The sequence below is a fragment of the Heptranchias perlo genome, chromosome 7, assembly GCF_035084215.1.
Source record: "Heptranchias perlo isolate sHepPer1 chromosome 7, sHepPer1.hap1, whole genome shotgun sequence".
Classification (NCBI taxonomy): Eukaryota; Metazoa; Chordata; class Chondrichthyes; order Hexanchiformes; family Hexanchidae; genus Heptranchias; species Heptranchias perlo.
In genome coordinates this window covers 11,885,829-11,903,672 of record NC_090331.1, presented here as the reverse complement: position 1 = coordinate 11,903,672, position 17,844 = coordinate 11,885,829, and the positions used below count along the sequence as shown (strand labels likewise).

The 17,844-nt window shown below is 45.6% G+C and overlaps 1 protein-coding gene across 3 annotated transcripts in view; it reads left to right on the top strand.

Moving 5' to 3' along the window:
• The window catches only part of slc15a2 (solute carrier family 15 member 2), a 131,481-nt gene that overhangs the window by 38,144 nt on the left and 75,493 nt on the right, over positions 1-17,844 (top strand). For 2 of the 3 annotated variants that reach the window (XM_067987084.1, XM_067987085.1), the window contains 3 exons: positions 619-665; positions 8,721-8,808; positions 14,039-14,180. In XM_067987084.1, the coding sequence (XP_067843185.1) occupies positions 619-665; positions 8,721-8,808; positions 14,039-14,180 (277 nt within the window). Of the gene's footprint in view, positions 1-36; positions 369-618; positions 666-8,720; positions 8,809-14,038; positions 14,181-17,844 lie in introns of those variants that run through there. The other variant, XM_067987086.1, reaches the window with a different exon arrangement.

Below are 17,844 nucleotides of genomic sequence, written 5' to 3'. Positions count from 1 at the left end.
CTGACCCACGTAAGGCTGGGCTTCGTCTCAAGTGAGTGCAACCATGCAGAAAAGAGTGAGGCACAGACATGCCTCCTCCCCTCTCCGATCCCGAAGGTGCGTGTGTCCAAAGGTTTCATGCAGACAACCCACAGCCCGGCCTGGAGTTGTCAAACAATGCTAAAAGATCCATCCGCCACTGCCTCCCAGATCCTGCCGAATGCTTATCGGGAAGTGAAACATTAACAAAAAAAAAAACAACAAAAAAACGCAGAGCTGATAATTTGGTTTGCAGTAGAGAGAGAGAGAGAGAGGAGAGGGAGAAAGGCTGCAACTTCTCATCGCAAACTTTTCTAAACTCAGTCCCGCAATGGTAAAGAACAAAATAGGTATGTAGCTTGCTCAATATTTTACGAGATGTATTCCTTGCTCATAATTTTTGCCAATGACAGTCCGGTTTTTTTTTTAAAGTTCTCTTTGCATTTTTAGCACGGATCGCTGCATTGTGCCAACTAACTAACGTGTTTCTGCAGTCCTTCTCTCTCTCTCTCTCTCCCTGGCTTGTGCTGTGAATATTTTTAAGCTGAACGTGTAAATCCGATTTTCCTCACTGTTAAATTTGGTTCTCTCCCCCCGCAGATGACGAGGCGCAAAAAGATCCCTCCTCTCCCAAGAAGCAAACACCGGTTAGTATTTGTATTGATTAAAAGTGAGAGAAAGTTACCAAATAACGGAAGGCTGGTATGAAATTGATTTGAAATTGAATTGAAAAAGTGGCCACTGCCGGTGTTGCAAATTAACAGCAGCTTTTGTACTTCTGTTGTAGCTCCAGGGGAATTTAGCCTGAAATGTCTGCTGGATTTTGAAATGACAATATATATTTTTTTAAAAGCTACATTTGTATAGATACTATTGTGGTGTAACGTAGAATGAGAGAGATACATACGAAATTATTTTATTTTTTCAGTTCTCTGAACACTTACCTATACTTTGCTTTTGTGTGTTAATATATGTGTGCATGTGTGTCTGTGGGCATAGGTGTCTGTATGGGCATGGTGTGCCAGTGTGTGTCAGCATGGGTATGTGTGTGGGCATCGTGCATGTGTGTGGGCATCGTGCATGTGTGTGTGGGCATTGTTGTGTATGTGGGTATTGTGCATGTATGCGTGGGCATCGTGCATGTGTGGGCACCATTGTGCCTGTGGGCATGTGTGTGCGTGTGTGTGGGCATGTGCGTGTGTGTGGGCGTGTGCGTGTGTGTGGGCGTGTGCGTGTGTGTGGGCGTGTGCGTGTGTGTGGGCGTGTGCGTGTGTGTGGGCGTGTGCATGTGTGTGTGTGTGCGTGTGTGTGGGCATGTGCGTGTGGGTGTGTGTGTGTGTGAGTGTAAGTGCTTGTGTGTGCATGTGTAACATAAATAGTCGGGAAACCGCGGGCAGCGCACACTCCAGAATCCGATTTTATGTTCACAATAGAAGAGGTCGTCACCAAACACCCTCCTCATAAAAACCCACCCTCATCCCACCCACCCACCCTCTCCAACTGTCCGAACCCTCTTTTCCTCTCTAAGGCCCTCCAGCGTGTAACCCCCTTCCTGGTTCTTTGTTCACCTCTCTTTAAAAATCCCTGTTCATATCCCTTCAGTCCGGTTTCTGCCCTTTCCCATTTTTTTCTGTTACGCCTCTGTGGAGCACCTTTGGACATTTTTCTACGTTAAAGACATAAGTTCTCTCAGCACTGAGATCACTCTGACCAAAGTCATCCTCTGTGACTGTGGCCAAGGTGTGTTATCCGTCATTGTACCCTTGTGTTTTGATGTTTATCCCAGCTGTCTAGATTAAAGATTGCAATAATAAAACTACCCCATGTTATAATACTTTATTATATTACTTTACTTATCCTTTTCATTCTGTTCCATTTTCTGCCTTATTTTTTGGCTTTTTAATTTAACTTTAATTTGATCACTTTAAACTAATATGTTACTTATTAAAATCTTTTTACCCTTTTTCTAAATTTATATATAGTAGATACTCACGTACGAAGCAATGCACGTTTCAATTAACTGTTTCCACCGGCAGGAGGGCCAGTAACACAGATTTAAGATAAATGGCAAAAGAACCAGGGGAGGATTAAGGTGAATTTCTTTTACGCAGCGAATTATGATCTGGAATACACGGCCCGAAAGGGTGGGGGGAAGCAGATTCGACAGTAACTTCCATAAGGGAATTGGATGCATACTTGAAAAGGAAAAAGTTGCAGGGCTATGGGGAAAGAGCAGGGGAATGGGATTTACTGGACAACTCTTTCAAAGAGCCAGCACGGGTATGATGGACCGAATAGCCTCCTTCTGTGCTGTATGATTCTATGAATAATGACCCCCACAAACTTCGATCCACAAAAATGCAAAAAAAAATGCAGGATCAAACAACTACACCTTGCTTGGTTTTAAGAACCCTTTTAAAAGGCGGGGAGAGAAGCAGAGAGATAAAGAGGATTAGGCAGAGGGTTCCGGAGAGTGCGGTTGGGGCCGAGGCTGAGTAAATGGTGGCCAGGGGGGGGGTGGGCACAGAAGTCCAGGATCGGTGGACAGAAGGGTGCAGGAGAGGGTAGATTCATCCATGATCAGATTGTCAATGGCCGGGGACTTACTCTTGAATAAAAGATCATTTATTTTATATATATATATATATATATGTTTGTTGTTGGGATGAGGCAAGCATTTATTGCACGTCCCTATTTGCCCTGTGGGCATTAAGAGTCAACCACACATGGTGGGACTGGAGTCACGTGTAGGCCAGACCAGGTAGAGGTGGCAGGTCCCCTTCCCTGAAGGATGTTAATGGACCAGCCGTGGCTCAGTTGGTAGTGCTCTTGACTCTGAGTCAGAAGGTTGTGGGTTCAAGTCTCACTACAGCGACTTGAGCTCATAATCTCGGCTGACTCTCCAGTACAGTATCTGAGGGAGTACTGCACTATATCAGAGGTGCCATTTTTTCGGATGAGATGCTAAACCGAGGCCCTGTCTGCCCTCTCAGGTGGATGCCAACAATTCCATGGCACTATTTCGAAAAAAATCAAGGGAGTTCTCCCTGGTGTCCTGGTTAATATTAATCCCAAAATCAACATCACTAAAACAGATTATCTCATTGTTTGTGGGACCTTGCTGTATGCAAAATGGCTGCCACATTTCCTCCATTATAATAGTGACTGCACTTCAAAAGTACTTAATCGGCTGTAAAGCGCTTTGGGACGTCCTGAGGTCGTGAAAGGCGCTATATAAATGCAAGTTCTTTCTTTTACCACAAAAATGATGGGATGTAAATTCACCAACAGTTGGTTGCTAGTCCAGTACCATCACCACCACTACGGTATTCTGAAAAGCAATGCAGAGCAGGGCAGTGGTTGATTCATAATGGTAGTTGAAATTTAAACCTCAACAACTGAGATTAAAAACAAACTATCAACAGGGTGTAATTACATACCCCGTACTCCAGGTGGCGTGCACCAGATGTCTCCAAACTTAATACACGCCATACCTTAAATGTAATGATGCCCAATTAACCAAGTCACTGTTACAGGTGCTTACCTGCAATGGCTCAATATTTTTTACTAAACACCAGTCTTGTATGTTTTATAACAACTTTTCTTTACCTTCTCTCACACTGCTCTCTGTTGCTATCTCTCTCTGCTCACTAGACCACAAGATATTCATGGATGAAGAAAACCATTTGGCCCATTTTAATTCATCCAACCAGAAAGGCCCTAAAGTCCCCCTCCCCTCCTCCATTTCTGCATCTGGTAGTTTCTTAAATGATTCCAGTGTTTTCACCTCCACCACTCTGCCCAAAGTCTATTTCAAGTATCATAGTAGGTACAGCACAGGAGGAGGCCATTCAGCCCATCGTGCCTATGCTGGTTCTTTGAAAGAGCTATTCAATTAGTCTCATTCCCCTGTTCTTTCCCCATAGCCCCATAAATTTTTTCCCTTCAAGTATTTATCCAATTACCTTTTGAAAGTTACTATTGAATCTGCTTCCACCACCCTTTCAGGCAGTGCATTCCAGATCATAACTACTCGCTGCATAAAAAAGTTTTTCCACATGTTGCCTTTGGTTCTTTTGCCAATCACCTTAATTCTGTGTCCTCTGGATCTCGACCCTTCTGCCAATGGGAACAGTTTCTCTTTATTTACTTTATCTAAACCCTTCATGATTTTGAACACTTCTATCAAATCTCCTCTCAACCTTCTCTGCTCTGAGGAGAACAACCCCAGCTTCTGCAGCCTTTCCCCGTAACTGAAGTCCCTCGTCCCTGGAACCATTCTAGTAAATCTTTTCTGCACCCTCTCTAAGGCCTTCACATCCTTCCTAAAGTGTAGTGCCTAGAATTGGACACAGTACTCCAGCTGTGGCCGAACCAGTGTTTTATAAAGGTTCATCATAACTTCCTTGTTTTCGTACTCTATCCCTATTGTACCCTCTAGTTTATATTGCCTCTCCTCATTCTTCCTGCCAAAATGTATCACTTCGCACTTCTCTGCGTTAAATTTCATCTGCCATGTGTCCTCCAATTCCACCAGCCTGTCTATGTCCTCTTGAAGTTTATCACTATCCTCCTCAATGTTCACTACACTTCCAAGTTTTGAGTCATCTGCAAATTTTGAAATTGTGCCCTGTCCAAGCCCAAGTCATTAATATACATCAAAAAAGCAGAGTTGCCTCTGGTTCTTTTGCCGATCACCTTAAATCTGTATCCTCTGGTTACTGACCCTTCTACCACTGGAAACAGTTTTTCCTTATTTACTCTATCAAGTGCTGGTTACTCTCTGTCTAATAGAGAACCTGCTGGTATCAGTCCTAAAGTACCTTTCACTAGTTTGAACCTTTGTCCCCTTGTCCTGCTCTCACAGTTTAATTTGACAATTGTAAACAATTTTACAACACCAAGTTATAGTCCAACAAATTTATTTTAAATTCCACAAGCTTTCGGAGGCTTCCTCCTTCCTCAGGTGAATGGTGTGGAAAAATTTGAATTTAAAAAGGAAAAGTTTAATTTGAAGTAGCATTTCAAATTAACCTTTCCATAGAATCATACAGCACAGAAGGAGGCCATTCAACCCATTGTGCCTTTACCGGCTCTCTGAAAGAGCTATCCAATTAGTCCCACTCCCCAGCTTGTTCCCCATAGCTCTGCATTTTATTCTTTCCTCATTTTTTTCAGTCTGTCCTGCTTCCTGTTTTACTTTGTCCCGTGTCGGTCATTCTCCATTCCTCAGCTCTATCCTCAATTTCCTTTCTCCATCTTTCTTCACCTTTTAGCCCTGTCCTCCCAAACACTTGTCTTTCTCACCCTTCATCTCTTCTATATCATTTTACTATCTTATAATATAAGATCACCAGTCAGGCATCTTCTTTCCAGACTGAAAAGCTCAAATTTCTCCAGCCTTTCCTCATAAACCAGATCCCTGAAATGAGGGATCAGCCTAGTGGCTCTTCTCCGCACTGCCTCCAGTGCAGCACTTGCGTGTCTCTCAGTGACCAGAACTGGGCGTGCTACTCAAGGTGCAGTCTGATAAAAGCACTGGACAGCTTGATCACGTGACCCTTCAACCTGCAGTCCACTGTTTTGTCTATGTAGTTCAATAGTCTATTGGCCGGCTGATTACTGTTCTGCATTGATTAGACATGTTTAGCATTGAGGAGATCACTAAGACTCCTAGGTCTTTTTCAATTTCATCATGGAATCATAGAATGATACAGTACGGAAGGAGGCCATTCGGCCCATCATGCCTGTGCTGGCTCTTTGAAAGTGCTATCCAAAATAGCCACACTCCCCTTATTCTTTCCCCAAGTTTCTCCTTTTCAAGCATTTATCCAATTCCCTTTTGAAAGTTATTATTGAATCTGCTTCCACCACCCTTTCAGGCAGTGCATTCCAGATCATAACAACTCGCTGCGTAAAAAAAATTTCTCCTCATCTCGCCTCTGGCTTTTTTTTGCCAAATTATCTTAAATCTGTGTCCTCTGGTTACCGACCCTCCTGCCACTGGAAACAGTTTCTCCCTATCTACTCCATCAAAACCCCTCATAATTTTGAACACCTCTATTAAATCTCCCTTTAACGTCTTCTAAGGAGAACAATCCCAGCTTCTCCAGTCTCTTCACATAACTGAAGTCTTTCATCCCTGGTACCATTCTGGTAAATCTCTTCTGCCTCCCTCTCTTAAGGCCTTGACATCCTTCCTAAAATGTGGTGCCCAGAATTGGATACAGTACTCTAGCTGAGGCCTAACCAGCGATTTATAAAGGTTTAGCATAACTTCCTTGCTTTTGTATCCTTAGCTATTTCAACACCGTCCATCAAATGTTCCCCATTTTTCCTTCCTATGTCCAATACTTTACACTTATCTGCATTAAATTTTATCTGCCCGATCATATATTTTGTTTAAATCATTCTGTAATTTCTGGCCTGCCTCCTTTTGATTCCACGATCCAAATTGAATTGAGTTTTTAAATCCAAGTCATTAATTTAAATTAGAAACAGTAGTGGTTCCAACTGTCCAGTGCTTGGGGCAACCTGACTCAGTACATTCCCCACATTCTGACATAACTCCTCTAACCACTATCTGTTGACTTTTATACCCATTAATTTTGCCCTAAATCGTCATAGCTTTGAGCTTAATTGGTAACCTTTGTGTGAAACTTGATCAAATGCCATTGCTCTCTCTTTTCTGCCGGCAATTTCCGCAGGGATTGACTGCCGTAATTTTGGCGGAAGTTCAGTCGGAACCCCATTTACTTGTCTGGCCACTGGAAACCCCGGATAATGAGGAGGCTCCACAAGGAAATTCCCAGCCTCTCTTTCTCATTCTGTTTCTCTCACCCTGCTCTCGCTATTCTTTCTCTCTGACGTCTCTCTCTTGTTTCTCTTTGTTGCTGCCCTCTCTGTCCTTCTCATTGCTGTTTCACTCATATTGCCCTCTCCTTTGCTGCTCTCTTTTGCTGCACTCTCTGTACTTCTCATTGCTGTTTTGCTCATATTGTCCTCCCCGTTGCTGCTCTGCCCTCCCCGTTGCTGCTCTCTTTGTCTGTCTCATTCTCTCTCGCACTGCTGTTTCTTTTACTGCGCTCCCTGTTGCTGCTCTCTCTCTGTTTCCTCATGCTGCTGTCTCTGGACACTTTTTTTCATGCTGCTGTCTCTGTCGCTGCCATCTCTGGACGCTTTAGCTAACATCTGGGAAATCTGAGTGTCCTTCAATTTGCATTCCACGCAGAAGGGACCTGAGGAAAAGAAGGGGTGGAGCACAGGCATAATCTTCTGTGATCTAGGTGTTCCATTCAATTGCAGGGTACATCTATCGATCCTACGTTCCCAGGGGGTAGCTATGCTTGGGGGGTGGGGTGGTGGTGGGCAGGGCAGAGCTATTGCACTACGGTGCTGATTCTCCAACCCATACTCACTGGGAGAAGAGGATCAATGAATGTACATAAGAACATAAGAAATAGGAGGAGGAGTAGGCCATACGGCCCCTCGAGCCTGCTCCGCCATTCAATAAGATCATGGCTGATCTCCGATCTCAACTCTACTTTCCCGCCCGGTCCCCATATCCCTTGATTCCCCTAGAGTCCAAAAACCTATCGATCTCAGCCTTGAACATACTCAATGACTCAGCATCCACAGCCCTCTGGGGTAGAGAATTCCAAAGATTCACAACCCTCCGAGTGAAGAAGTTTCTCCTCATCTCAGTTTTAAATGGCCGACCCCTTATCCTGAAACTATGCCCCCTAGTTCTAGGCTCTCCAGCCTTATCTCTTATCTCTACCTTTATCTCTCCCACCACCTGCTAGCCAAAAGAGACACTGTGGATTGAGGCCCAAGTCTACAATCCTCCTCCCTCTTCCACACAACAGTTCAAGTTTGACTGCCACTCAGAGCAGATGGGCCTATCAATAAAGCGGTTGCATGTGCGAGAGACTAATTTCCTTCATCAGTACTTAAGCAGTCCTCACTGCCATTGGCTTCCTGGTCACAGAGGACCACGTGTCACTTCAACCTACATAACATCACTTCAAACAGGTATTCATTGGCTGCGAAGCACTTTGGGACATCCTGAGGACATAATGGAAAACTGAAGATAAATATTATTTGACCTAACTTTGGGATTTTGCCAGTGAGGTGATCATCAATTAGTCACAATGAATTTCATCAATAATTAATAAAAGAAAGAAAGGCTTGCATTATATAATGCCGTTCATGACCCCAGGACCTCGCAAAGCGTTTTACAGCCAAAGAGTCACTTTTAAAGTGTAGCCACTGTTGTAATGTAGGCCACGTGGCAGCCAATTTCTCACAAACAGTAATGAAATAAACACCTAATGTTTTTAGGTGCCGGTTGAGGGATAAATATTGGCCAGGGCACCAGGGAGAACTCCCCTGCTCTTACTTTGAAATAATGCCGTGGGATCTTTTTGCATCCACCTGAGAGGGCAGAAGGAGCCTCAGTTTAACATCTCATCTGACAGTGCAGCACTCCCTCAGTACTGCACTGTCAGTATCAGTGTCAGCCTGGAATTTGTGCTCATGGAGTGGGACTAAGAACCCACAACTTTCATGACTCAGAGGCAAGAGTGCTGCAACTGAGCCACGGCTGATAGCCAGGAATGCTGCATACATCTTTAGTTACAAATGTATTTGCTCAATGTAATGCAGTTGTCTTGATAACTGTCTTGTTTTGCGTCCCGCAGAGGCTATGTGGAAGCAATTACCCCCTGAGCATTATATTTGTCGTCGTGAACGAATTCTGTGAACGCTTCTCCTACTATGGCATGAAAGGTATGTTTGCTGATTTTTTTTGCAGATGCTTTTTCTTTAAATTTCTTTATTCATTCTCGGGATGTGGGCGTTGCCGAGCAAGGCCGGCATTTAGAATCATAGAAAGTTACGGCACAGAAGGAGGCCATTCGGCCCATCGTGTCCGTGCCGACCGAAAAAGAGCTATCCAGCTTAATCCCACTTTCCAGCGCTTGATCCGTAGCCCTGTAGGTCACGGCACTTCAAGTGCACATCCAAGTACTTTTTAAATGAGTTGGGGGTTTCTGCCTCTACCACCCTTTCAGGCAGTGAGTTTCTGACCCCCACCACACTCTAGGTGAAAAAACTTTCCCTCAGCTTCCCTCTAATCCTTCTACCAATTATTTTAAATCTATGCCCCCTGATCACTGATCCCTCTGCTAAGGGAAATGGGCCCTCCCTATCCACTCTATCTAGTCCTGTCATAATTTTATACACCTCAATTAAATCTCACCACAGCCTCCTTTGTTCCAAAGAAATCAATCCCAGCCTATCCAATCTTTCTTCATAGCTAAAATTCTCCAGCCCTGGCAATATCCTCATAATTCTCCTCTGCACCCTCTCTAGTGCAGTCATCTCTTTCCTGTAATGTGGTGACCAGAACTGTATGCAGTACTCAAGCTGTGGCCTAATGTCTTATACAGTTCTAGCATAACCTCCCTGCTCTTATATTCTCTGCCTCGGCTAATAAAGGAAAGTATCCCATATGCCTTTTTAATGACCTTATCTATCTACCTGCTACCTTCAGGGATCTGTGGACATGCACTCCAAGGTCCCTCTGTTCCTCTACACCTCTCGGTATCCTCCCATTTATTGTGTACTCCCTTACCTTGTTTGCCCTCCCCAAATGCATTACCTCACACTTCTCTGCATTGAATTCCATTTGCCACTTTTCTGCCCACCTGACCAGTCCATTGATATCTTCCTGCAGTCTACAGCTTTCCTCCTCACTACCAACCACACAGCCAAGTTTTGTATCATCTGCAAACTTCTTGATCAAGCCCCCCACATTCAAGTCCAAATCATTAATATGTACCCGCACAAAAAGTAAGGGACCTAGTACTGAGCCTTGTGGAACCACACTGGAAACAGCCTTCCAATCGCAAAAACACCCGTCAACCATTACCCTTTGCTTCCTGCATTTATGGCCCACCACCAGTTGCCCTACGAAGGTGGTGTTGGTGGGCCTTCTCCTTGAACTTGTTTGTAGTGGTTTGATACAACTGAGGTCTTGCTAGGCCAGTCTACAGAGCAGTTAAGAGTCAACCACATTGATGTGGGACTAGAGTCACATATAGGGCAGAACGGGTAAGGACGGCAGGCTTCCTTCTCTAAAGGACATTAGTGAACCAAATGGGTTTTTACAACAATCCGACAGCTTCATGGTCACCATTACTGATACCAGGGGCATGATTTTAGCTCGGAGCCGGGAACCCAGCCCGTCTGTAGATATTCGTGTGAGGAACCCGGAAACCAAATGAGTGTGTTGCAATCTGCAAACGCAATTCAATAGCAGGTAACTATTTGTCGGGAGGGAAAGGAGCTGCAGATCGGAGAGGGGGGGAGGGTGGGAAAGAGAGATCGTAAAGAAATTGGAGGGGTGGGGAGAGGTGGAGCCACGTGGACGACATCAGGTGGGCCTTGGAGAAGATCGGGGGGGTCCACCATCGGGGGTGGGGTGGGGTGGGGGGGGGGAGTCCAGCATCGGGGGGAGGTCCAGCATCGGGGTGGGGGGGAGGTGTAGTGGTGAATGGTTGTTTTTCAGACTGGGGGGAGGTGTACAGTGATATTCCCGAGGTGGGTCAGTACTAGGACCACTGCTTTTCTTGATATATATTTATGACTTGGATTTGGTGTACAGGGTATAATTTCAAAATTTGCAGATGACACAAAACTTGGAAGTGTAGTGAACAGTGAGGAGCATAGTGATAGACATCAAGAGGATATAGACAGGCTGGTGGAATGGGCGGATATGTGGCAGATGAAATTTAACGCAGAGAAGTGCGAAATGATACATTTCGGCATGAAGAATAAGGACAGACAGTATAAACTAAAGGGTCTTGGGATCCTTTACGTCTACCTAGGCTTACCATCTCAACAGAAAGACGACATCTCCGACAGCGCAGCACTGGAGTGTCAGCCTAGATTTTGTGCTCAAGGTGAGGACCTTGGACCAACAACCTTTTGACCCAGAGGCAAGAGTGTTGCCCACTGAGGCATGGCAAACATGCAAATATTAATACTAAAGGAGTTGGGATTTTTCTCATTGGAAAAAGAGCAGGTTTGGAGGACCCACAGTAGAAGTGATTAACATGATGAAAGGGATAAAGTTATCTAAACAGGTTATTGTCCAAGGATTTAAAGACTAGGACTGCCAGCATTTTGTTTTCACTTTACTTCTCTTGTATTTTTTGACTCCGGCTGGTAAGATGAGCCCTGTTGCTGGAGCAGCAGATCTACCAGCTGCCCATGACAGTCAAACCTCCCCCCGCGCCCTCGCCCCCAGGCAGCTGCTTGTAAATCCATTAACGGGACCGCAACACACTCGAGAGAGGCAGTCACAAAAGTTCCATTCCAGTGCCAGCAGTGGCCCCTCCACCGTCTTTACGGTGGTGAGCTGTAAAGGTGGCACACCCTCACCTCCCAACAACATTCACACTTGCCAACTTTAAGAGCAGTTCCTTTAAACTGAATCCAGTGCCGCAATATAAACTAAGGGGTACAATTCTAAAGGAGGTGCAAGAACAGAGAGACCTGGGAGGTATGTGTGCACAAATCATTGAAGGTGGCAGAACAAGTTGTGAAGGCTGTTAAAAAAGCATACGGGATCCTGGGCTTTATAAATAGAGGCATAGAGTACAAAAGCAAGGAAGTGATGATGAACCTTTATAAAACATTGGTTCAGCCACAACTGGAGTATTGTGTCCAATTCTGGGCACCTTACTTTCGGAAGGATGTGAAGATCTTAGAGAGGGTGCAGAAAGGATTTATTAAAATGGTTCCAGGGATGAGGGACTTCAGTTACGTTGATAGACTGGAGAAGCTGGGGTTGTTCTCCTTAGAGCAGAGAAGGTTGAGAGGAGATTTGATAGAAATGTACAAAATCATGAAGGGTCTAGACAGAGTAGATAGAAAGAAACTGTTCCCATTGGCAGAAGGACAAGAACCAGAGGACATAGATTTAAGGTGATTGGCAAATGAACCAAAGGCAACATGAGGAAAAGCTTTTTTACGCAGCAAGTGGTTATGATCTGGAATGCACTGCCCGAGGGGGTGGTGGAGGCAGATTCAATCATGGCTTTCAAAGGGTAATTGGATAAGTTCTTGAAGGGAAAAAACTTGCATGGCTACGGGGAAAGGGCGGGGGAGTGGGAGCAGCTGGAATGCTCTCGCAGAAAGCCGGCACGGGCCCGACGGGCCGACTGGCCTCCTTCCATGCTGTAACCATTCTATGATTCTAATACACAACAAATTAAGTGCCTCAACTATCTCAATGGGGTACATTGCCCCTTTAAGTATCGGCCCACCGACTTTAAGTGGGTACGGGACATCTGGGTGTTTGTTGCGTGCGCGTCCAAACGCTCCTGGGTTAAACCCGGAAGTGGGCGTGTTGGAACTGGGATGCAACCCGCCCATTCTTGGGATTAAAATCACCCCCCAGATGTTTTTAACTGAATTCAAATTTTCAAACTGCCATGGTGGGATTTGAAAGAAAGAATTTGCATTTATACAGCACCTTTCACGACCTCAGGATGTCCCAAAGCTCTTTAAAGCCAATGAAGTACTTTTGAAGTGTAGTCACTGTTGTAATGCGGGAAACATGGCAATCTCCCACAAACAGCAATGAGATAATGACCAGATAATCTTTTTTTTTTAGTGATGTCGGTTGAGGGATAAATATTGGCCCAGGACACCGGGGAGAACTCCCCTGCTCTTCTTCGAAATAGTGTCTTGGGATCCTTTACATCCACCTAGGCTTAAGGTCTCATCAGAAAGAGGGCACCTCCGACAGTGCAGCCTAGATTTTGTGCTCAAGTCTCTGGAGAGGACCTTGGACCCACAACCTTCTGACCCAGAGGCAAGAGTGCTGTCCACTGAGGGACGGCAAACATGCAAATATTAATACTAAAGGAGTTGGGATTTTTCTCATTGGAAAAAGAGCAAGTTTGGAGGACCCACAGTAGAAGTGATTAAAATGATGAAAGGGATAAAGTTATCTAAACAGGTTATTGTCCAAGGATTTAAAGACTAGGACTGCCAGCATTTTGTTTTCACTTTACTTCTCTTGTATTTTTTGACTCCGGCTGGTAAGATGAGCCCTGTTGCTGGAGCAGCAGATCTACCAGCTGCCCATGACAGTCAAACCTCCCCCCACGCCCTCGCCCTCGCCCCCAGGCAGCTGCTTGTAAATCCATTAACGGGGCCGCAACACACTCGAAAGAGGCAGTCAAAAAAGTTCCATTCCAGTGCCAGCAGTGGCCCCTCCACCGTCTTTACGGTGGTGAGCTTTAAAGGTGGCACACCCTCACCTCCCAACAACATTCACACTTGCCAACTTTAAGAGCAGTTCCTTTAAACTGGATCCAGTGCCACTGAATGGTGGGCACGATGAACGTAACACCAACTGCTACAGTTAATACATCCCACAGCACTTTACAGCTACGTGAAGCACTTCAGAAGTGTAGTCACCGTTGTAATGTAGGAAATGCAGCAGCCAATTTGGGCACAGCAAGATCCCACAAACAGTAATGCGATAATGACCAGATAATCTGTTTTTTAGTGATGTTGGTTAAGAGATAAATATTGGCCAGGACACATGGCTCTTACTTTGAATGGTAGGATTGTCTCTATATAACCTGAGATAGCAAACAGGGTCTGGATTCAATATCTCATTTGATATTTATGGCCTCAAGTCCCACAACCTTCTTGACTTATAGGCAAGAGTGCTGCCCTCTGAGCCACAGCTGACAACTAAATGGGGCCCTGAAGCTAGTTGTAATGCCTTAACTCCACTGAGATCAAACCAAGGACTTTTATGATCTGTATGACTAAGTACTTCAGTGGCTAAACACAGTGAACCATCAGGGGAGCTCCCTCAGGAGAGTAAACGGGTGGGGTAGAGTCTGCGGTTTGTATTTTCTGGAAGATGCAGGTTTGATTGACCGAGTGTTCTATTTTCATTCGTCACTATCTTATGTTTATTGTGTTCCAGCTGTTCTCACCCTTTACTTTACGAACTTCCTTTACTGGGATGATAACCTCTCCACTGCCATCTACCATGCCTTTTCCGGATTGGCCTATTTCACACCTGTTATGGGAGCCCTCATTGCTGATTCCTGGCTGGGAAAGTTTAAGTGAGATTACATATTTTATTGAATATCTTTTCCTTTTCGTTTTGTGATGATGTGAACCCCCCCCCCCCCTTTTTGTTAGTTATTTTCTCCTCCCTCACCCTTTCCCCTGGTTCCTCCACACCAACCGTGGCCCAAGTGGAGAATTGGCCAACCTGTTGTCGGCTTCCTGCCAATGCTGAGTTGGCCACTAGGAGGTGCCCAAGAGCAGCCCAGTGATGACTGTCGCAGCGATTTTCTGCGTTCTCTATGGTAAGTGTTTGACTGTTGCGTAGAAACTCCCCAAAGAGCCAGAGCTGAAATCAAGAAAATCCATTTCAGGTGGTTATTCTCATATATCCACCCACCCTCCACCCCCCCCCAAGAAAAGACATTAAGGCTTTGAATGGTGCAAATTCTCATGACAAAGATAGTCCCCACCCTGCTGTGACTCAATGGGTAGCAGTCTTGCTTCTGAGTTAGATGGTTGTGGGTTCAAGTCCCACTCCAGTGAGACATAAGTACATAATCTAGGCTGATATACCAGTGCAGTACCGAGCAAGTACCGCACAAGGGGTGCCAGCTTTTGGATGAGACGTTAAACCGAGGCCCTGTCTGTCCTCTGAGGTGGACGTAAGAGATCCCATGGCTCTTTTTCAAAGAAGAGCAGGGGAGTTCTCCCCAGCGTCCTGGCCGATATTTATGCCTCAATCAACATCATAAAAAAAACAGATGATCAAGTCATTACCATATTGCTGTTTGTGGGATCTTGCTGTGCGCAAACTGGTCATTGCGTTTCCTAAATTCCAATAGTGGCCGCACTTCAAAAAGTAGTTCGTTGGCTGTAAAGCGCTTTGGGACGTCCTGAGGTCATGAAAGACGCTATATAAATGAAAGTCTTTCTTTTAAAAATTTTCATGTTTAAAACTGCTTATATCAGCCAAAGACCATTTTGCATTAACGTCAATTTTAAAGTTACCAGTTATAGCGTCTTAAGTGCTTTGTTTATCTGAGGCAGAACCAGCTGTATTTGCTAGTTGGCACCTTGTAATGGTGCACTGAAAGTCACTTATTTTTGTTCTGGCAATCACCTTCTAGTCCCCTATAGGCGGAGTGGGAGTTATAGTTTGTACTAAGCACTGACTGCAGTTCAAAGAACGCTGCAGGTCAGAGTAGAGCAGGAAACAACTGGGCAAATGGTCACTACACAGAAGGAACATTCTTGTTATATAGTGGAGTATGGTGACAGCACTACCCCGTTATACAGACCCCCACACGAACTGCGGCGGCTCACCACCACCTTCTCAAGGGAATTAGGGATGGGCAATAAATGCTGGCTTTGCCAGCAACGCCCACACCCATGAACGAATTTTTAAAAATCTAGAAAAGAAGGGGTGACCTAATAGAGGTCTTCAAAATAACGAAGGAGTTTCATAGCCTAGATGTAGAGAAAATGCTTCCACTTGTGGGGAATCCAACACTCGGGGCAATAAATATAAGATAGTCACTAAGGAATTCAGGAGAAACTTCTTTACCCAGAGAGTGGATAGAATGTAGAACTCCTGCCACATCCAGTCGTGAATGGTGGTGGACAATTAAACAACTAATGGGAGGAGGAGGCTCTGTAAACATCCCCATCCTCAATGATGGCGGAGTCCAGCACGTGAGTGCAAAAGACAAGGCTGAAGCGTTTGCAACCATCTCCAGCCAGAAGTGCCGAGTGGATGATCCATCTCGGCCTCCTCCTGACATCCCCACCATCACAGAAGCCAGTCTTCAGCCAATTCGATTCACTCCACGTGATATCAAGAAACTGCTCAGTGCACTGGATACAGCAAAGGCTATGGGCCCTGACAACATCCCGGCTGTAGTGCTGAAGACTTGAGCTCCAGAACTAGCTGCGCCTCTAGCCAAGCTGTTCCAGTACAACTACAACACTGGCATCTACCCGGCAATGTGGAAAATTGCCCAGGTATGTCCTGTCCACAAAAAGCAGGACAAATCCAATCCGGCCAATTACGTCGCATCAGTCTACTCTCAATCATCAGCAAAGTGATGGAAGGTGTCGTCGACAGTGCTATCAAGCGGCACTTACTCACGTATAACCTGTTCATCGACACTCCGTTTGGGTTCCGCCAGGACCACTCGGCTCCAGACCTCATTACAGCCTTGGTCCAAACATGGACAAAAGAGCTGAATTCCAGAGGTGAGGTGAGAGTGACTGCCCTTGACATCAAGGCAGCATTTGACCGAGTGTGGCATCAAGGAGCCCTAGTAAAATTGAAGTCAATGGGAATCAGGGGGAAAACTCTCCAGTGGCTGGAGTCATACCTAGCACAAAGGAAGATGGTAGTGGTTGTTGGAGGCCAAGCATCTCAGCCCCAGGACATTGCTGCAGGAGTTCCTCAGGGCAGTGTCCTAGGCCAAACCATCTACAGCTGCTTCATCAATGACCTTCCCTCCATCATAAGGTCAGAAATGGGGATGTTCGCTGATGATTGCACAGTGTTCAGTTCCATTCGCAACCCCTCAAATAATGAAGCAGTCCGAGCCCGCATGCAGCAAGACCTGGACAACATCCAGGCTTGGGCTCATAAGTGGCAAGTAACATTCGTGCCAGACAAGTGCCAGGCAATGACCATCTCCAACAGGAGAGATTCTAACCACCTCCCCTTGACATTCAATGGCATTACCATTGCCGAATCCCCCACCATCAACATCCTGGGGGTCACCATTGACCAGAAACTTAACTGGACCAGCCATATAAATACTGTGGCTACAAAAGCAGGTCATAGGCTGGGTATTATGTGGCGAGTGACTCATCTCCTGACTCCTCAAAGCCTTTCCACCATCTACAAGGCACAAGTCAGGAGTGTGATGGAATACTCTCCACTTGCCTGGATGAGTGAAGCTCCAACAACACTCAAGAAGCTCGACACCATCCAGGACAAAGCAGTCCGCATGATTGGCACCCCATCCACCACCCTAAATATTAACTCCCTTCACCACCGGCGCACAGTGTGTACCATCCATAGGATGCACTGCAGCAACTCGCCAAGGCTTCTTCGACAGCACCTCCCAAACCCGCAACCTCTACCACCTAGAAGGACAAGGGCAGTAGGCACATGGGAACAACACCACCTGCACGTTCCCCTCCAAGTCACACACCATCCCGACTTGGAAATATATCGCTGTTCCTTCATCGTCGCTGGGTCAAAATCCTGGAACTCCCTTCCTAACAGCACTGTGGGAGAACCTTCACCACACAGACTGCAGCGGTTCAAGAAGGCGGCTCACCACCACCTTCTCAAGGGCAATTAGAGATGGGCAATAAAGCTGGCCTTGCCAGCGACGCCCACATCCCATGAACGAATTTTTAAAAAAACTCGCTACCACAAGGAGTAGTTGAGGCAAATAGCATAGATGCAATTAAGGGGAAGCTGGATAAGTACATGAGGGAGAAAGGAATAGAAGGATATGTCGATGGGGTTAGATGAAGTAGGGTGGGAGGAGGCTCGTGTGCAGTAAACATCGGCATAGACCAGTTGGGCTGAATGGCCTGTTTCTGTGCTTAAATATCTATGTAATTCTATGAGTAGGCCGATTTTGCACTCGGAGATCTTGGAAGCAGTGAAAGTGCCAGTTTCTGGTCAGCAGTCTCACTTTGTTAAGGGTAGATGTGACCAGG